Source organism: Anguilla rostrata, chromosome 6, assembly GCF_018555375.3.
Source record: "Anguilla rostrata isolate EN2019 chromosome 6, ASM1855537v3, whole genome shotgun sequence".
Taxonomy (NCBI): Eukaryota; Metazoa; Chordata; class Actinopteri; order Anguilliformes; family Anguillidae; genus Anguilla; species Anguilla rostrata.
The window spans coordinates 8,169,713-8,191,840 of NC_057938.1; the positions used below are offsets into that span (position 1 = coordinate 8,169,713).

Here is a 22,128-nt window from a genome sequence, read left to right on the forward strand (position 1 = left end):
ATTATATGGTATGTTGCTGGGACAGTGATATGCATCACTTCCTCCCTGGAAATTGTCTCGTATTTTCTTGATGGCAATGATTCAACAACCGTAAAAGTAGGGGTTGCATTGCTTTTTAGCTTCAGAAGAAAATGCATTGGAGGAACAGAACAAATTCAAGAACTTATGGAGGTGTAAGAAAGATCATTTTCATCAGTCATGGGAAACGCACAACTTTACCAACACGGCATCCAGACTGACCCCATTTCGAATGCACCCGACAGTGATGTTCTGTTGCGAACAGCTTCTCGCTTGCTCCTCTTGTGCTGATGTAATTCCTGTTTTTGTGTCAGTCACACTGAACATTTTACAGGCATCAGAAATGCAGTTTAATACAGCAAACAGGATCTATCTGTTAAAGCCAGGTGTATTGATCGCATTATTCATGTCACGTCATATCAAACACACTCGTAAATATATGAAAATGTTATGGTAATGGAAACTGGAAAGTAACACCCCAGGTAATACTTAAGTAAAGTGCTGCATTTGAATGATAGATAAAATGATACCTTTTGTCATACATGGTTTTGATTGAATATTGATTATATCCAGGAACATACATACCCTTTTTACTTTAGGGAAAAGCTTAACCATTAATAAATGGTCTCTTACAAATTTTTTGTACTTTTGATTTATAAAAACACATTCAGCTAGATTATCTCAAAGGAGTATGAAGTGTGGGGGTAATTGTGCACGTTATGCAGTTTCTGTCAATAAGACTGTAGTAACTGTTATTTTTCTGTAAAAATAAAAAATATATTTGAAATATCAACATTTCAACTCTTTGAATACTGGTAAATTTTGCAATCACCCCAGCAGAACCCAGATAATTTCCCATAAAATCTATTAAGCAGGTATAATCTAATAAAATTAATTTTCAGAACATTTGATACAAATGGATGTTTCTTTTAAAATGGGTTGTAATCTGTAAGATGGTTACTGGTCGCAGTTTTTCCAGGTAATAACTTGACCAAAGTCTGATAAATAAATAAGGGTGCTTTAGAAGCTGATTTAATTCGCTGTTGAGAATGAGCATCCAAATTAAATATAGTTCATTGTTCACAATGAATATTTAATACCCATTATAAGATAAACCAAAGCAGGAAAACAACATTTTGGAGGGGGGAGGGGGTAGGTAAAATGAGGGCTAAGTTCCTCCTCTTGATGAGACCCTTCAGTTCAATTTCAAACCAATTCCATTATTCTAATCCCATAATATGAAACAGCATCATTTAGTTATTTTTAGTTGTTTAGTAGACTCTTACCCCCCTTAACTCATTTCTATCAAGTAATCATACTTCACTGATTGTAAAATGCAATGCATAATAAGCAGGTAAAAGATTGGACATCAAGTATTCTCATCTAGTGCACAGTAATCTCCTCTATCAATAAAGAGGCAATTGGGGCTTCACTGGAAGTACTGATTCCACACACTTTAGACTTTATTTTGCCCTTGATACTTAAATGAACTAACTAAATAATATCAATTCACTTGTGACAGAACATCGACCCTGTTTGTAGAAAGCCAATAAAATAATGTAAGAAAAATCGATTACCTTTATTCATTCTAAAGTCAAGGTTTGACATCATAGAAATATGTTCCAGTTTAAAACACAAAACCATTCATCAAACAAATAATTTAAGAAAACAAATAGTCTATCACGGCATAATTCTATATAAGAAATCTGTACAGGAGACATCTAAAATAAAAATAAGAAGAATGTTATCTAAAATTATACATGTGCCATTACCTCTCACTAATTAGGATTCCCATATAAAACAAATGAACTTAGTGAGAGTCATATAATCACATAGCCAGTGTTTTACTTAAATATGGCAAATACACCATAATTGTTGAGGAATGTTCTAGATGGAATATTTCACAATATTCAAAGCTGGCTCCACAAAGCGACAACAGCACCCATCAAATTAAGGCAAGCTGCGAGACAAGAGAATTCCTGAACAATCCATTTCACCTTTCTATCCTTGTCCTCTCCTAGTCAATCTCATAGCCTGGTCAACCAGGCTTGGCATAAAATTTTAAAAAATGTTTTTTTTTTTGTGTGTGACTGAACTCTAGTTCATCACACATCGATCATACCTAAATGAAGAAGACAGAACAAAGGCTAAATCATCTACTAAAGTAACAGAGCTATCCCCTCTGAGGGAGAAAGCCTGGACAGCTCTTAATGCTGATGATCCGGTTTTGACAGCAGAGAAACTGTCGATGAGCTTTCGTGTGCTTTGAAGACTTAGGAATTCAGTCTTGGGTCTAATGCAAATACAATGAGAGCTTTCTGAAAATATATGCCAATTAAAAGAAATTTAAAAAATAATAATAAAAAGTGGATATAGGGTATGAAAGCAGAGAAGCAGTACTTTCGGTGACCAGCTCAAGTCAGCTGGTACCAGTATGAGAAAAAAGAAATAACCAAAAAAAAAAAAAAAACTAAACACATTTGTACCTTAAAATTCCTGTCGTGACATTGCAGAACTGACACTACAAGCTTTAAAGTGTGCGATACAAAAAGCGGCCCCTAAAGGCCGCTCTCTGTCCGTTACGCTTAAGGGAGTGACTGTTCCCCCCCTGAGGGGGGTTAGAATCGCCCCTGCTTCGCGTCTCCGATGGCCCCCCAGACGTCGAAGACGAACTCGTCCGGGAAAGCGAAGTCCCCCAGGGCTTCGTCCAAAGCCATGGCGAACTCGTCCGGGTTCATCTTGTCCTTGCCCACCTCCACCATGGTGGCAGCTGAAAGATGGGGGGAAGAAAGAGGTGGAGCTTTATGAAGGTAAAGGGCTCAGGTAAATGGGGGGGGGGAATTACAGGGAAGGGGTGTCCAGAGGGAAGCTATTTGTGACACTGAGGATTCATGAACTCTATACTGGGTGGAGCTACACAGAGCTGCCAATAACTGACTGGCTTGAACCAATGGAAGGAATTTGCTCTCAATCTCCCATCACTAGCTGAATGAATCAGAGCTAATACGGGCAGAGCAATGGCACCAAAGCAAACGGATCATCCAAACCTTCTCCTATAGATAACTCTATGGTCACATGTCACATTATCTAAGCAGTAAAAATGACAGGAATATTCATGGCAGACTTGGAGGCTGTGTTGATGGTGCAGGTTGTATTTAATGAACTGCCAAATGCTAGTGACTTCTCACGTGGCACTGAGCTCTACCCACCTAGTTCCATATCACGGATTCCCATGTAGCTCTCTAGAAGATCATCCACCTTCTTGACGGCTTTTTCTTCAAATTCGGTTGGCTGTAAAAATTGAAGCTTCATGAATACAACATTCAGTAAAAATTCACCATAACACAACAGCCGTGTCACTGCTAGTCTTCACAACTCAGCCCAGGGTATGCAGGAGCATGGTTGTGTAGTGATCCATCCATCCATCCATCCATTATCTATACCCGCTTATCCTGGGCAGGGTCGCGGGTGGTGCTGGAGTCTACCCCAGCATGCATTGGGGCGAGAGGCAGGAATGCACCCTGGACAGGCCGCCAATCTATTGCAGGGCATCATGTAGTGACAGGAATAAAACGGAATTGTTTTTCGTCTGAATTTGTGCTCCTCCAAGCAGAACGAACAATAAAAACACATCTTTCTGACCTGCCAGTCAGGCACAAATAAAGGGAATTCACAAATACCCCTCACAGGCACAAAAGCACGTCTGTACTTGTGCCGTTCGTGACACCCATCTGAAAATAAAACATTGAATTCCTATCATGCAAACGTTGTGCCTGAATTCTAAATTCCCATGACTTCACGAGGCATTGCTTAATTTCACGGGATCTCTGATGTCTGTGTAAAAGGCGCTGTCTCAGCAGTGAGGTGCGGTTCGCGGGTTTCCTCACCATTTCCTCAACGGTTGCCGGGCCTTTCGAGCGCAGTCTCAGCGTTCCCCGGCCAGTGCCGATTTTGCCCTCTCCGCCAGGCTTCGTGCCCCTTGACCTCGGCTCAAGCATATCTGTCAATCAAAGCAGCGATAATTAGGCTCCGCATAAGTGCATAAATACTCATAGAGGAGGAAAGCGCTACAATGCACATCTACTCGTCTGCTTCGTAAGAAGTATGAAAATGTACAGAATCCCCATCATGACTGCCAATTGCCTTAATCTCTTTTTTTCCCCTCACACCAGCACTCGGGCTTATAACCTGTCTGCTGTGGCAGTGTTTTCAATCCTCTCCTTGGGTAAGCCCAGCGGGATCCAGGTATTTGTTGTGTTCCATCTCCAGCACGCCTGATACAACAAATGAAGCCCTTGATCAAATACCTGGATCTGGCTGTGGCTGTTCGAGGATAGGTTTGGGAACCACTCTGCTATAGTACATTGTTATTGGATTTAAGCATCGATTCTCAACATTTCAATATTGCCACAAATGTGGCTAACAAAAATACTGTGTGAGAATGTGGGAAAAACTGCATTATGAATATGTAAGCACAAACGTGCCTTGCAGTTTCATTAAATCTCAGGCCACTGCATGGGCAAGCATGAGCCAAACTTTCTTTCAGAAGCCATTTTACTCAGCAGGCAGAAAGCACAGAACGTCCATCAGATTTTCTCACCCCAGGGCATCGATTGCAAAATGGGCCCCGATTCCCCTGCAGGTAATGACAGTGTGCTGAGTGCTCACTTTCGCGGGACACCGTGACCGCGATGCCAGCCCCGGTAAGGAGCCATTTTACCTCAGAGCCAATAGAGGCGGCTTTAAGGTAATCTGGGAGATGGTGAGTGAAGCCAACAAGGAGGATGTGAAGATGCCCGTGCCGCCTTTGGTTTGAAGGTGTGCGGCCTTATTTGGGGCTTGGTTGCGGTCGCGGTAGTCTCCCGCACGACAGCTCTCCCCACTCGCGCGCTCAGAGACCGCGGGTTCACCGACGAATCAAGCGAGCCGTTATTACAGCTCGGAGGACTGCTGCCGGCGGCACAAAGGCTCGGCTGGAGGGGATTTCATTTCATTGTAATTTGTCTCTTTCTGGACCTTGACACAGCAGATTGGACAATTTATGCTCTTCAGTGCAGTGAAGAGACCCTCCAAGTGCAAGCGAGTGAGTTAAGTAAGATAAGAAGGCAAGAGAGTTCCCCACTCAAGCAGACATTACAGCCAGGGATGCACTCAAAAGCTGCTTGAAATATCCAACAGAAAACTTAGCAATACCCCTATTGAATGGATGCTGGTACAAGTACAGTACATAGTACAGTGGTACTATGAAAAACTTGCATCAACTAATGCCACTGGATTGTTTATTGTGCTTTAATTGTATGGTATCTTTCCAGATAAAAAGCAATAGAGGAAATTCCAGCAAAAACTTTTTTACCTTTCCATATTATTTAGACAGTGCTACCTAATCTATAAGCAAGTCTTTTTATCTGAAAGACCTTACTTTGTCATAATAATGAGGAAAAAAAGAGAAATTCCCGCAGCTGCAGATATATGACTTCTATGAAGAAGTAGATGAGTAATGGTTCAGATTAATGTACACGAATTTCAGCAATATTAGAGAACAGCTCGTCCCACACTAGGTCATTATCAAAAGTGATGACGGTGGCCAAAGAGCTTAGATGGAAATGGCATTGCAGAAAAAACCACTTATAAATGCAGACTACAACTCCAAAGAAGCAAATCTGAAACTGATAATCTACAGAGCCTAATATAGTTCTGAGTATTACACTTTCAAAACTTAGCCCATAACGGGGGGGGGGGGGGCATAAAGCTGAATAGTATAGCTGATGTCCTCACATATCTCCAGTCCAGTCCACTCCACTCTGCTTCCTTATCTGTAGCCAACAGGCAGCAGTTAGAAACCAATCACATTCAGACAGCACCAGCAGAGGTCTCTTTCCCTAATTATATCTATTGTACTTTTTGCCCCTGTATACACCCCCACACCTTGGTGTTATGCTTAAACCCAAGATAATGTGCACTTTTAACAACTCCAGACTAGCAGATATGGCTCTGAATAATGTAAAACTCCATCAAGTGCAACGGGCTTGGTGTGTGTGTAATGGGACAGAATGGGAAATGACTGTGGACTTAAAAATAAGGTAGGAGTTTGTTCTTCACAGGAGGGTATTGCGTTCGCTGCCAGGGTTGGAGCCTTGCTCATCGCTCCCACCGCACAGCTAGTCACAGCATGTGTCTGCCGCACAAGGCACATCGGATGCGGATTGAGTGTGACGCATCAGTCCTAGTACAACGGAAAGCATTTTAAAAAGGGAAACTTTTATTTAGGGCGCAGCCAATGAGCAGGTGACAAGCAAATGGCGGGTTTATAAATCTTCTACCTCGGCGTCACGGAAACTGGACTTTCGCTGGTCGGGACTACGAGAGGATTACGAAACCAAGCGCGGCAGGGCTATAAAAAGGCGTTCAAAGGGAGCCTGGGTAACAGCTGCATGTGTTGCGAATATGGAGGCTTCCAGATGGTTCTGTATGACTCCATTTACAGTGCATTAAAAAGTCAGTTATGACACGGTAAGCCCACTGACAGCAAGATGCATAGCCATCTAAAAGAAACCGGCCAAAAAATGATACCGGAGGAGACACAGCCCCATGTGTTGAACATCACTGCTTGCGTAACTAACTTGATTTAAATCAGCGATATAAATCAGTTTTTTTTTTTTTTCCTGGAGTGCACAGTCTAGCATCAGAAGTATGTGGGTTTATGGCACTCTCTGGTTGGGCGTGAATGGAACATCTTTAAACCTCCTCCTGCCTCCAGAATATTCCTCCCATGTGGATGCACAGACTTTTCGTACGCGGCTTTCCAAAACACCACCGGGCTGTTCTGGGATCAGTTTCTCCAGTGCTAACCCTGATCCAGACTGCTATGACTGAAGCTGATTCAGGGTGAACTACTTCACGGGAGGACAATTCATGTGCTATTATGTGTTCTTTTCCTGTTAGTCATTGGGGGGGGGGGGGGTTATGGCGGTAGCGCTTGGTAGCTTTTTCCCTTTGTGGTGCCCGTGAAGTCTCGCAGCATCAGGTGCTCGGCTCTCTGATTTGAGTAATCGGTCTGTCTCCCCGTATGCTGCTATGGACGTGCAGTGTCTGTAATACACAGGCCATAAAGAGATCTGGGGAAGGCAGGTGCTTATGAATATTCACCAGCAGCGCGACTCCGATTTTAGTTGTCGCCAGCGTTCAGAACCATTATAATCAGCCATCGCTCAACTAAATCATGATGCCAAGCGGGCTTGCTCGCCCATCAGTATGCAACACCACACATGGAGCGCTCATCGCTGAGATTATTTATATTTTCATTGTTTTAAACTAAGAACGAGAGGACAACAGAGCAACGGGTCCTGTCTGGGAAGATCAGCCCCTTGCCAGTGGCGTTCCCGGCCTGAACCCGCCATTAACAGCGCGCGGGTCCCACTCACCGAAGGCCTTCATGGGCTCCACCAGCTTGAGGGTGAAGGCCTGGTCCTTGGGCAGCTCCTTCAGCATGCGGGCCACCTCGTAGTGCCGGCTCCCCACGATGTTCCTCCCGTTGATGCACTCTATGTGGTCGCCCACGGAGATGACCTTCACAGAGTCCACCACGCTCCCCTCCTTGATCCGCTGCGACAGGAAAAGCAGAGAGAGAGCGGGATGAGGGGGCGGCGCGTTCAGCTGAGCTGAGCTCGTGGACACGAGCTGGCAAAAGAAACGCGTTCCCCGTGTAGCCCGCGGTCATGTGACCAAGTTCCTACCACAGCGGCTTGACCCCTGGAGCGGTTGTGGGTGATAACATGAACCACAGCCCCTGGCATTGCTTTAGCTTCACTTCCATCTAGATCTTAACAGCTTAAGGCAAGCCCTTTTTTGGAGAGCTCAAGCCTCTTTGGATAGCTGAAATTCAAAACTAAACATTGAGCAACATTTTAGAGGTCAAATCCAGAGTGTGCAACCGCTCGTCCTGGCCTTCTCTGCGTAACAGAACCGCTGCTAAATATTTGACCCAGTTTTGCTAATTGAACTTCCTTCTGTCATTGAAAATATGAAGCCATTGCTGACGGAATGAACATAAATTCAGTGTTAACCTGTAAAGGAATCACATTTACTCCATGTTCAACTCCCCTGCAGATGAAATTATTTGATAATCTGGTGCAATTTCATTTCAATTGTGCATGGTCCCTGGTCAATTAACAATAAACTCAAGTAACAAACAAAATGATATTGCCACTTGCAGCATTTGGAAGCGATTCAGTCAAACGCCTGTCCCCACTCCACTCAATATGCTGTGATAGAGCCAAAGCCAGTCCTTTCTGAATACTAGATTCTGATTGTACGCCAGGAAAGAACAATGTGTGTGAGCTTGGTGGCCAGCGCCACCCGCTGGTGAAACAGCTGAACATGATGAGAGCCGCAAGAAGATAAGTGTTGGTGAAACAGGGATGCGCTGAGAGATCACTGAGGTCGTTTAATTTCATCGAGGGCAAATGATCGCCGCTGGTGAAATGGAACTTTTATCTTTTAATTGGTTTATGTAAATTAACCATAAGGGCAGAGTCCCTTCACATTTTCTAAGTGTTTAAATATATCAGTGAGAGAACAAGAGAGCGAACTGAAAGAGAAACTAAGCGTGCGTGAAGGCAGGTGATGCATGTGTGGATATATACGTGTTTAAATACATTAACGACAAAAAAAGAAATGAGCTGAAATATAATGTAAGGAAGCAAATTAAGCAAACCACTGAACTGTGCAGTGTGTGAGTATATGAAGTCCAACACGCAACTTCAGGCCCCACACATAAATAAACTTATCAAATTACTTTTCCCACAGTAAGATAACCTAACAGAGCATAAATTCACACTCAATGATCACCTAGCTGCTTAGCAAGCTAACCACAAACAGTAATTAGACGTCCATTATCCATTAATGGCTCATCTTCACTGACAATACTCTCGGCAATCTGACAACAAACATCGGCCAGTTAGCCGGCAAGACCATAAATCACAGCAAGAGATCCCACTGAACCATTTATGATGTGTGTCAGGAAGGTGAGTTTGTAAATAGCCCTTCAGTGGAAAGGTTTTGGTACCCCTGATAAGAGAGCCACTAGGATCCCGGGTCATTCAATAAACATTATGGCTGGCAGTGCAAAACCCTTCAGTGCTGTTTGTGTGGCACTAATATGCGGAAGCAGGTTTTGATAAGGGTGCAAAATTAATAGTGTGGTCTTTTATATTCAGCTGAGAACACTTGTTGGTGTAAGGGAGAGATTGGTTGTGATTTTTATTCTACTACATTTGAATCCTTATTCTGAATACCAGTAATTTTGGAAGAAAAAAAAGAATGAGATCTAATTTATCTGTCCTTTCACAACAGATTGATAACTCCATATATGGTTTAATGCAAGTGAATGCATTCATCAAAGCACTGGTTCCAGCTTTAACTATATGTTGTTATTTAAACAAAAGACGTATTATATAGGATCTATTAATAACAAAATACAGGTACTTTCTGTGCATTACATTTCCAGTTAAAGTAGATTTTTATGTTTGTAATTCCAACAGGCAGTCAATTGCAAACCAAAGCTCGATTAATTAAATGTTATATTTAACTTACTTTCCTTGGTCTGGCACACTGCATACGCCAAACATGTACAATAGCAGAAATCCTTGCAACTGAAGACACAGAAGGACTCTACAATTACAGATCTCCGTGTAGGTAATTAGTCCATCTTTTACCTTCCCCCCACAAAATCCAATGTGCTTAACAAAAAAAGTGTGTGCAATTAAAACCACACATGCTTCAATGGCTTCAATGCATTTTTAATGCACAACTCTTGAGAAAAATTTACAATTCAGATTTCTTTTCTGAAATGGGGTTGAGCAGCCTGTGTGGTTTCCTACCTTTGAATATGTATGATTTACTTAAGCCCACTTCTAGCTTTCTCACCAAGCCTTCCTGTTTTATTTCTGTGATGGGAGAAAACTGATCATCAGGAGTGCTGCTCCTACTGGCACCCAGAGGGCGCCGTTGAGCTGTTTTTTTTTTTTTTACAGTGTCCCGATGACTAAGCGGCCTTTGCTGCACAGAATATTTCCGGGTCTATTTCAATACTTATTGAGTACCAAACAAAACTCTTATAGGAGGTGTATCATGCATTGGGATGGGGGTGCTGCTGGACTTGTCACCATCATTTGTGTAATGTTATTGTTTTACAAACATTTAATGCATTTTTTTGACAAATTAATTATATGAGCAGGGAATAACAACCATGAAACAACTTGAAAGTGCAAAGTCATTCACCAAAGTGTTATATTACGGGATAAAAGACAAACCATTTTTTACTGAAATACGGGATGTCCCAGCTTGTTTGGGACAGTGGGCCACCCTCAGCCCAGCGTACCTTTATGAATGCGTATCCCACTCCATTGTCTGTGATGGTGAGCCCCAGGGCGTCTTCGGCCTTGAAGACCTCCACCTCCTTCTTCAGCCCCTTGACGTGGGCAAAGATGAAGTCCTCCAGGCCTATCTGCCCCCCCAGGAGCTTCTCCATGTCGATCTTGTGAGTGTTCAGGGTGCAGAAGAGAATCTGATCCCAAAAAAAAAAGAATGAGCGTGATTTAATTCAGGGACAATATTAAGCTTCTGCGGAAACACAGATCATCCAGGAAAAAGCCACATTTGCGTTTTGTTTAGCCAAGGCCATTTTAGCATTATTGGACACAATTATGAGATGCTTTTGCTACTGTGCACCGCACGTCAGTAAGATAAGAAAATTACTATTTAGAGATACATATTAACATTCAAGAAATGACCTTTTTAAAAAACACAATAACATATTTAACATCAGATAGTATTACCAGAAGTAGTAGAAATAGTATTACCAAAAAGTATCAGAACTTACATTGAAACCATCATGATTAGCTTTGAAGAACACAAGATAATATCAGGTAGCTCAACCAAAAGGTTTACAGCAAAACAGAAATATGTTCTTAACACCAGCTAGCAGCTAACCTTGATAAAAAAGATCAATGAGAATCACAGGCAAATTCAAACATTACTACATGTTATCACAGTTCAAAACTGGAGTGACAGCACATTTTGCACTAACAATACCCTGTCCTCGGTCTTAGCCATCAAAAATATTGGACCGGCCTTTCTGTAAACACAATAAAAGCAGGTTCCCTTCCCTCCCGTTATTGTATTCCATGGGTTTTGTTTGGTTTGAACCTTATCTGCGCACTGACCGCGCAGGGGAAAGAATGGGGAAAATGAGAAGGATAGTTTTGTGAAGACCGCTGGGACAGTGGAGCTGACCAGTATTGGTACAGACAATCTCCATCTCTGACTTAAAGGTTAAAAAAAAAGGACAGCTATTCTCCTCCGGTAAATTTATTTAAAATTTAAATGCCAAATGCCATTGATAGCTGAGACTTGATCATGACCACGATCTAATCGCTTTCAGTCTTAAATTAGTTCCACAGTTTGCGTTCTAGATTTCAGCTGTTTATAATTTTTTTATAAACATGGGAAAAACTGTTCAAAGCATATTAGACAATCTACTCCTGCAGGGATTTTCCCCACTCAGAGAACACAAAATTCTTTTTTACCCTGCAAGAAAAGTCTGTCTTAAGAAGTGTTTTAATCTTGTAATGACACTTAAAAATATATATTTTTTCCCACTATTTTTCTACTCTCAGGTAGAAAAGGTCAGTTAGTTTAAAGTTAACTGTTTACTTGTGAAATAGCCTTCCCCATTCTTGAAATGAGTCAAACTGTCTCACCTCATTGGCAATCTGTTTGACTTATTTAGTAAAAATAAAAAAAGTAATAGAAATAAGATTTAAAGTCTAAATATAAGACTTATATTTTGGTGTATTCCTTTCATAATTGACAAAAGATAAACATCTCGTTTGTAACTCAGTGATGATGACGCTAGTCTTATATTTGCACCATTTAGCCTCACTCAGTGAGTCAGCGATAGTGGATTTATGGCTGTGAATAAATATTTATAATGGTATTTGCACAACATTTGGACACACAAAGAGAGAAAGATCGTATCTGGCTACTGGGGGAACAAAGTGTTACTGTACCAGAGATTCAACTGTTAGCTTCCATCTGAAATGGGTATATCTGCCGTCTGAATGCCCAGAGCTTTTCTAGAAGTTTCTCTCCCCCCCTCCTCCCCTCCCCTGCCCCATGAAAGGGGGAAAATGATTGGCAGGAACATAACATGGCCGCCACATTCACACCCGGATCCCAGAGGCTCGGCCAATCACGGGTCCTCCCGGGTGGGACCCTTCAAACTCAGGCAGTTACTTCACGCCACATCACTGGGGTACCAAGTAAGGCCTGAACCGGAGCGCTATTTACTTAGGAACTAATCTGGAGACATGTATAGCTCTGTAGCGCCTGTGCTCAGTTTACAGCTCCCCCCCCACCAAAAATACCCGGGGCTCGGCTGGCAGAGAGCGCGGCGGCGGCAGCGGCGAGCTGAAAAGCCGAAAGGGGAGCCGGTGGAGAGGCGCGAGGCCGCCACCCAGACCGCCCCGCTTGTCCACCGCGCTCCTTTTGTGCGCCACAGGCCCTGAGCACACATCAGCTGACGCGCATAGGCGCGTTGCCCCTGGTTACGGGAGCTTGTATAAAGGTCTGGATTAACAGCCCGGGGTGGGGGCGGGGGTGAGGGTGAGGGGGGGGGGGGGGGTGTGTGGCAGCCGGCGTCAGAGCGGATGCCTCTCGTAACCCACACTCCGTGGAAAAGCAGACCGGAGCTGCCCCGCTTGGTATGAAGAAAAACGCCTACCTGCCGCTACCGTGATGCAACCGGATCACACACACACCCCCCTTCCCAACCACCCCCCCCACCCCACCCCCCCACTAAAATAACTCATGACGCCTCTCCGCACAGTACTTCCTCCAAGCGCACAAACGCCTCCCACATCCGCTGGCCCGGCTCCCGACGCCGCCACTCCTACGCGCTCCTGCTACTGCACCACCTGCGGTCCACGAATCAGGAAACCGTTCTTGTGTGAATTTGTACTCTCACTGTCTAATTATAGGCCGAGCTTTCAATGGTCTTGGTGCGTTTTTTTTTGTTTTTTTATTTTTTTATACCGAGCAACGTGGTGTGTTTTCCAGAGTCAAAGAAAGCTGTTCATTCAGCAAGTGAATGCAGGTTTTAGTGCATTCTATGGCACCTGTACGCTGCACTTTGTACCGGGTTCAAAGACGTAACAGCGCACGGCTGTATAGGGTGAAGAATGTGACATCAGTGTTCAGTCACAAACTATCTAATACCAGCATATAATATCTGATAACTGGAACATGGTCATTTTGATCAAAGTACAAAGTCTCCTCCTTATTAATCAACTAAACATTTTTTCATTGAAGATTAAGCCAGTAATGTAATCAGTTACCAACCAAAACCCATTACGTCTGAAAGAAACCACTAAAATGAGGACTGTTCACACTGAATACTATTACCCTAATCATTAACTTGGGGGAAAAACTGATAGCTCTAATACTGTGGGGTACAACTGTGGCATTATTTTCTACATAGTCATCTAAATTCAGACAAAGAAGATGTCTTCTAAAGTGAATTCTGTGGCACTGTAACATTGTGGTATTATAGGCATTATATCCTTGAGCAAGCACTTAACCTCAGCTGCAATAGGAAATATCCTGCTATATAAATGAATAATAAACGAAATGTGACTGATGCAATTTGCCCTGGTTAAGGGTATCTGCTAAGCTAACAAATAATAACCACTTATTATTATAGTTACATTACACATGCTTTTGCTCATGTTCTATCTTTAGGGTGGGCTACAGCATTGTACCAGCTGTTTACTGGTAACAAGGGGTGCCTCTTTTCAACACATATCCAGACATAAATAGAAGTTGCTACTCTAAACAGAAAAGTGTCTGTGAGGGATGGTCTGTGAAAATCTACAAAACCTCAAGAAGTTTCATCTAACTGAAAACACCTCAGACAAAACCACAGGTTCAGAGGCAATAGGAGACTGCTGAGAACAGGCTAGGCATGTATAAACAAACCCTTTTGTGTAGCTAGATCTTTTAGATACTAGTACAGCTCCAGGACTTGCAATGAATTTTCTAGAAGCTGTTGGGTACACACGCATAAGGGCCTGTTGAATTATCCGTTATTTTCCAGAAACAACCAAAGCAAACCCTTGTTTTTTTCTAGGAGGAGACACAGACACTCATGGTAAATCTGAAACCCCAAGCACTTTGTAAAAGACATCACCCTGCAGGCTAGTTACTGTGTTGAGACAAAGTCAGGTGCTCTACAGCAATCGTTAACTCGACAGCAAGTGCTCAAAAACGGTCACCCAGGCAACCTCAGTCAACTGTAGCGTTCCAAAAGCCCAAGCGCTTTCCTACGGCCAGGTAGACACAACGAGCCACAGCTGAGACTACATTCAAATGTCCAGTTTGCGTGCGCTCACTCCACCTTAATCGTGTTGTTGCTAAATAATGTGGCAGGGCGAAAGTGCGTTGCTGAGCGCTGGCCAAAGGCAACAGTTCATCCACCACTGGCCGTTTCACTTCTACGCTCTGCATGACAACAATGTTTGAAAAGGGACAAGTGGCAGGGCACTGCAAATGTTGGTGAAAAACTGAGAAAGAGCAGAGTGATACCGCGATAGGTGTGAACACTGAACCTGGGGGTCGGGGGGGCACAAAGACAAAACACAGCACAGCACAGCACAGCACAGCGGGGGCTATGGAGCAAAATGAGCCCAGAGTAAAGACAACCGGCAGATAGGTTAAACGAGAGGATTCCTGAACACAGGGCATTTATAAAGCAGCCACGAGCACACGGTAACATCACATGAACATATTACGGTAACCTCACATAAACATATGACATATGTACACAGCAGTCTCGCGGTGGCGCGTAGTGAGGAATAATTGAGTCCTCTTTGCTCGTCAGATGGTGCCCAGGGTAGCTTTTCACCCGAGGGAAAGCCCAGGGGGGCCGTACCCCCGGAGCGCTTCTCCCGGGACGGGGGACCGTACCTGCGCTCCCAGGGCAGCTGCTGGGAGGGCTCAATTACCGCTGCCGAATTGTTTTCCTCCATCGGAACAGAAGAAACTCACAAGGCTGGCTTCACACGGCCTTTGTCCCGGCTCGGCGAACGAGGCCCGCTCGATCGGTGCCGTTACAAAGCAGCGGGTCTCAGCCGAGTCAGCTGTGCTGCGTCTGCTGTGAGCCGGGGATGCTGCACACAGTCAGGACCAGGGGCCCGGCTGAAAACAATTAGCGCAGAGCAAAGCTGTGTACCACCAGGCTTTAGGGGGAGGGGAGGAGAGGGGAGGGGGGGGGTGGAAGTATGTCAGGCTGCTTTCCATTTAAGCCGTAAACATTCTGAGCCAGTCAGTGCATTTGATGTTTTTCCTTTGTGATGTTTCCAAGACCTGCTGTGCAGCTGACATTTAAAGCACACACACGCATACATGCACGTGTGCACACGCACACACACGCACAGACTTTGAGGCAACTATAGTATATAATAAGACTGTACATCTTATTTAGCAAAATGCACACTCAAAATGAAACATGCATACCATATAAGTGATAGTAAATGGCACTGTTCATATACTTGTGACTAAACTAAGCCATTTATGCAACCTCATTATTTTATTTTGACTATACGGCTAATATAGTTTCTACTATACTTCAGGGGAGGTCTAAATTCAAATTAGGTGATTGTAATTGCACACACATAGAAAAACCAAGTCTGTTAGCAACAGTTCAGTTACATTCCCTAAGATGGATGGAAACAGTCTCTTATATTTATCATGAAAATCAAGTCTGGGTGACAAGTGACCTTTGACCAGGAGCACAGAGATCTGCCCAATGGCAATCAGTTTTAATATTCAAACTTTGGGCAAATTATGTGTGGGCTGGACGTCACTATACAAAACAGCACCCTGACTGGGCAGAGCCTCACACGGCCACACCTGTGCCGAACACTGCTGCCGTTGCTGCTGCTAGCAGACTTTGTCCTGAGCGGTAAAATAGCTCCACGGTTCCACGCGCTCACATGACAATCTGCAGACCTTCACAAATGAATACCCACGATCAGAATGTGACATGCAAAGGCTGTTGCGGTAACATCTGCTTTGTATAGACGCCAGCAGACACATCAGCGACAGACAAACGGCGCTATCTTAGTTACAGTGCTCTCTAAAAATTATTCACTCTCTTGGTAAAGACGGACAAAGACGGCTGTATAATATAAATGCTCCAGGTAATGAGCCATACTCATAAAATGGGAAAGAAACATTTATTTATATTAATAAAATTGCCCAAGAGACAAAGATGTAGTGTTATGTTTGTAAAGGGAGAGAGAGAGTATTGAAACCAGGTGTGAATATTTGTGACTTGCTTTTAGACATAAATTTATAATCTGGTTCATTGCACTGAATCATCATTAAAGTAGTAGTAATGTTCTGCTCTAGAGAATTAAATACCTTGGTACTTGTATTATTTATAGTCTTTGCTTTGTTCATCTTTATCAAGGGTGTGAATCATTTTGTACGCACAGTTTCCCTGAGCCCATCCTAAAAGCACACACATGCTCATGCACACGGTCACACAAGCACACACCCGCACACCCGCACACACGCACACACGCACACACGCACACACGCACACACGCACACGAACACACGCACACGCACACACACACGCACACAAACACAAACACACGCACACACACATCCACACGCACACAAACACACACACACACACACACACACACACACACACACACACACACTCTCTTCATGCTTGTTATGAATCCAGTCATAAGTAATCATCTTGTTCTGGGGCTCCAGATCTACCTACACTGAAAATACAATAAAAAAATCCATATAGAACAGCCGTACAGTACACTCCCCTGTAAAACTTATGCAAAAAGTAAAACTTACAAAAGTTATGCAAGTGCCCTCACATACATGTGCATAAAAGCTTCTGCCATAAACAGAAATGAATAGTTGCAGACAGTTTCTGTTTATTACTATGCTGCCAACCAAAAAAAAAAAAACTAGAGAATGCACAAACATAAGATGATTTTTTCCCCTCCAACATCTGCCTTGTGACTGATTGCTTTTGACTTTGCTTTTGTGACCACCTGACAGAATGTGACTTCCTGGATGGGCAGAGGGTCACTGGGAAAGGTCCCCTCTCCTTAGGAAGAGACTGAGCGATACCCTGTAGTGCCCAAAGTAGCATGAGATTGCACAGAGCACGGGCAATGGAAACCACACTATCATATCTTGTATGCATAGAAACTGGGTTGCTGGGATGCATGCTTGAGGTGCATTATGTAAGCAAACATATGCATACATCATAATAAATAGGTTGTTCTGCGCAATTTCCTGCCCCCAAAGGCTAAGGAAATAAGTCAGCCTCTTGTGGATGAATAGACTTTTTCCTCTCACTACATTTATAAACTTAACGTCACTGAATCCATTCCTCAAAAAAAATGAATGATGATCCCATTTCTTGATAGAAACGGGGACACAGTTACAGGAAACAAGGATCAGCCTTGTGTGTGAGAAGGCAGCAAACTTATTTTTCCCAACCATACAGACTCTGAAGCAATTATATCCCAACTAAACTGCCCTACAAAGCCTAACTGCAGTAACTACGCAAAGGATAAAACTGAGAAAAATGGCTTTAAAGTATTTTAACTGGCCAACCAAATGGGTTATAGGCATATAAGTGATATTGGACTAATTGTACATGTATTCATGAGGTAATTTTTATGCCCAAAAACCATGACAGCTGGCCAGTTAAAATACTTTAAAGCCATTTTTCTCAGTTTTATCCTTTGCGTAGTTACTGCAGTTAGGCTTTGTAGGTCAGTAAAATTAATCAGGAAATACCTGTAAACACAGATATCATTCTCTGAGTCTGAAATAAACAAATATGCAAAACACAGTAGCCAATCCACGATTATGCACCACTGCTCTCCCACCTCTCTGTAGAGAATTCCACAAAATGGCAAACCATGTTACACAAGGGCAGGGCCCGGTGTTTACAGTACTGAACACTGCCAGTGATGATTTCACCAACACTCAGTGTACAGCAGTTGACGGACTGGTTTCTGGATAACTCCCTTCTTCATTTCAGTAATCAGACTGTACCAGTGGACTCTCCCCCGTGTTTCTGCGGCTGATACACCCCACTCAGGAAACGCTTTGACCCGCATATCTAATCCTGCTGCACGAGACAAAGAAGGACTGTCACTCAGAAAGTCTTTGTAAAAGAAAAAAAACGTCATACAGTCTGGGACCAGACAAAAGCTTTGATCTCACACTTATTTATCGGGCCTCATGCTCGTAAAGTTTTCCTTATCTCCCCCAGCGAATAGAGGAAAATGTTAGGAGTCCACGATCAAAGAGAAATACGACTTTCGACATATCAGTTTTATAATGATGGGCACCTCAAAGTTTGGCTACGTTGTCAGCGAAACATGGAGGATTCTGGAGTAGCCTACAACAGTTCTTCTCATAAGTACAATCTAACCAAAAAAGCCATAATTTTAACACTGTTACGTAGGGAGAATTGCAGATTATGCATATCTCTCAGCCACAGGTGCTGCTGACATGTTTCTGTCTGCACCACTAAAACACGTCTCCTCCTGTTGCGCCTCCGCCAGTCTGCTTTTATAAATGTGGTACAGTCTGTAAGCAACCAGTTCTTAGTTGTACAGTTAAAAGTTTAATAGTCATCACATTCACCGCAGAATTTAAGCTAAACCGACCGAATCTAACGACATAAAAGCGCACAGGTTCTCATAGAGATAAATGAATGTGGCCTGTGATTTAGGATCGAGTAACTTGCCTCAGCAGGTTGCACCTTACGCAACCTTGATGCTCGAGGCACTGTTTCAAAGACGGTTGGGCTTTTTTTCCGATTTACAGTACGCCACAAAATATAACTGCTTTTTAGCCAGAATATGTATTCACAATTTAATAAATTACGACAAGGAATCTACCATTAACTTAAAGCATATGTGCGATAAGTAAATGCATACTATACCTCCGTCGCGCTCAAATTGAAAGCATCTGCTATTTTAGAGTAGAGCTCTTTCACATTTGCGAAGCCCTCGATCCTGCCGGTGGGACTACCGTGGGCTAGCTGCGTGTGAAACACCAGCTTGGGTCGGAGATTGACAGGCGGAGGTGGCAGTCCGGCTCCATTGACCACAGACTTCGCACCGCTTCCAACGCCGTGCCCCCCAACCTCTTCGTTTTCAACCAAATTCGAGCTCTCCCTCGCCTTGCTCTTCTTTTTCCTAAGTCCCAAAGGCATCTTTGAACTTGTGGTAAATCCGTCGCTCGCGAGGCAAAGTTTTCAAAAAGGAACTTTGTCGGCTAAAACATTTGAACGACACCCTGTTGCAAGACTCCCTTTTCTTAGTGCAAAGTTTCTTTCCAGGTTCGACTTTGTTCTTCGGTAGAGGCTGAACCCTCACTTACAAATAGAAAATTCTAAATATTCAACAGGTGGGTGGTGAGTTAAGAGCGCTGTTTCCTCTTCCCTATCTGCGGAAAACTCCTGTACGCTGGTTGGCAAACAATAGCTACACTGTTGCAACATTGTGGGAACGCAGGCGCAGTAGGAAGCACAGTCCATGGAGAGTTTGACATACGTCATGCAGAAACGTATTTACCTGTCTAAGGTGATATCAGACAGACCCCGCCCTGTCCCTTCCCGTGGAGATTCAGCAATGTGCGTTCATGTTTTTTTCTGTTGATAATTCTATCTAACCTTCTATAGCAACAGGAGCTATCCGTATGTATGGTTTACATTGTCCTATTGCATGAAATGTAAACAACAAGTATATATAACTCTATAAAGGCAATGCAGTTTTGCGCAGGATACTTACTGTTCAATATGAAGTTTCACGAGTTTGTAATTGACACTGACATAATGGTTATGCTATTGTAGACATATTTTGTTACATTTACAACGGTTTGGTGCCATGCCAGTCTGAAATCAGGCAATTTCACGTTTTCTAATACATTCTGTATGTTCTGATTCCAGTGCGCGGTTGGGTCGCGTAGGTTTGCTTGGAAACATTGCAGTTTATTTCAATCGCGGTATACAATCAGACAGTGACAAATTCGGTGCAACGATTATGTTGGCTACCTATCTGTATACTATGTTAACTAGACTACATGATTTCTCTCGGGGGTGGACAACTTAGCTTTGATACCGACCACATAGTATCTTTAAGCATGTGCGTATGACAATATGGTTATGCAAGTAGCCTGAAAGTGACGAAGCTCTTTAAACTAAATGCATGCAGTAGTCCTATTTAATCAACGCGTCACTGTTTTAAATAACATTTTTAAAAATCCGAGTACATCCCCCCTACAGCTTCACAGTGGTAGGCCTGCATATGCAAGACGCTGATTCAGTGAGTGGATGTTTCCAAGGTAACACTGCCCTTAAAAAACTCTGATGACGAAATATATGGCGTCCCCTGGTGGTACATCTGGGCTACACTGGTGTGAGCGGTTGCGTCAATTTACATTAACCTGAATGGATGTAGGCTATATACGTACAGGCCAAATATCCTCTTTTTTCCAGAGATTGTATGCAGCTAAATCAATTAGACCACGGCAACCCAAATAGACAGTAGCTACTTTAAAGTAACCATTGACAACACAATTCCCTGCCACTGGAATACTGGCACTTGGAAATTATTAATTTCCAACATTCTTCTTCACCTCCATTGGCCACTAATATACCTCTGACATCCTCTGAATGACTTCGGTGCTTATAGTGCACTCATCTGCACCAACTACATGCCTGCCATCTGACCCCTCTGGCCCTCTTACTGCTAGCTGCTATGTCTGTTAATCCAACCCATCGCTCATCACGCAAGTACCTCATTTTCATCACTGGTCCCTCAGTGCTAGAACAACTCTCTCCCTACCATTACCAAGACAACACAAAATTCAACATTTACTGGAAATGCTTATTCATAGGATTCTTTGAGTCACTCAATGCAGATCGTTCCAGACTCGATACTGCTTAACAAGAACTTTGCGAGAGAATGTTCCAGCTGAAAAATGCTGCAGGTTTCAATGCAGGCTACTTGATAATGCAGCAGAAAACCAAAATCATCTTTGTTGGTTGCAGAACCTCAAAATAATATGCAATACCCATTTCACTGTAGTTGCATACCCCTTCTAACTGGTAAATATCACCATTTTACACAAATTTCTAAACACACTGTAGTGGCTGGCATAGCAATAAATAGCTGTGTTGCTTCTCACCTTTCCTATGCTCAAAATTCAATTAGTTGTTTTACACTTTTGTGAAATTTCTCCTTCACATGCAAGTTTGGAGAGCAGAAATGAGTCTTATTGCTGCTTTCTTCAATTGAGAAAAACCTGATATGGCTGAAATGCTTATACTGGACCGAAGACTTAAGTTGTACAGTTCCACAGTTAAGTTTTCATAAAAATGTCACAATTTTCAGGGTTCATTAATGTATGTTGTGGCTACATTTGAATCTTACTTTATGCATCAAATGTTCAATTTGTAATACTGGAAGCAAGACCATTTAAACTCTTACCACACACTTGAACTCTCTTTCAGGCTGATTGAGTTACCTGAATAATTTAGTGAAAACATGGAAATTGATTCAAAACTGAAAGGGCTCATTTTCAGCTCAAGACCAAGTAATATCGAGCCAAAAGCTGGCTACATTTTATAGTTAAGGTTTGGATGTAAACATCAGCTTAAGTTTCAGATCTCATTTTTATATTTAGGCCATTAAAGGAACATGGAATTTGACCTGTCCTGAAATGAAAGAACTACCAAAGTATAATGACAATTTGTTTGCGCTGCACTGTAAATACACACACACACACATATATATATATATATATATACACATACACATGTGTGTGTGTTCAACATTAAAATGTATGAAGGATTTAATTTTAAATATACTGTCAGTCATGTATAATAATGACAATAATTCATTATTTAATGGCCATCTCATAAAAATAAGAGGATTTATAGTTAAATAAGAGGATTCATACAGTCCCCACCCCCCATTAAATGGTTTTTTC

At 42.8% G+C, this 22,128-nt stretch overlaps 1 protein-coding gene across 1 annotated transcript; it reads right to left on the reverse strand.

The window, feature by feature from the left end:
* Window positions 1–1,578: 1,578 nt before the first annotated feature.
* Window positions 1,579–19,653, reverse strand: gipc2 (GIPC PDZ domain containing family, member 2). Its single transcript, XM_064338150.1, has 6 exons — window positions 19,076–19,653; window positions 10,397–10,582; window positions 7,440–7,620; window positions 3,906–4,018; window positions 3,228–3,309; window positions 1,579–2,788 (listed from the first exon to the last, which is right to left on the reverse strand). Exons 1-6 carry the CDS (start codon window positions 19,346–19,348, stop codon window positions 2,637–2,639), a joined length of 987 nt encoding a protein of 328 aa, XP_064194220.1. The 5' UTR covers window positions 19,349–19,653; the 3' UTR covers window positions 1,579–2,636.
* Between the last annotated feature and the right edge of the window lie 2,475 nt (window positions 19,654–22,128).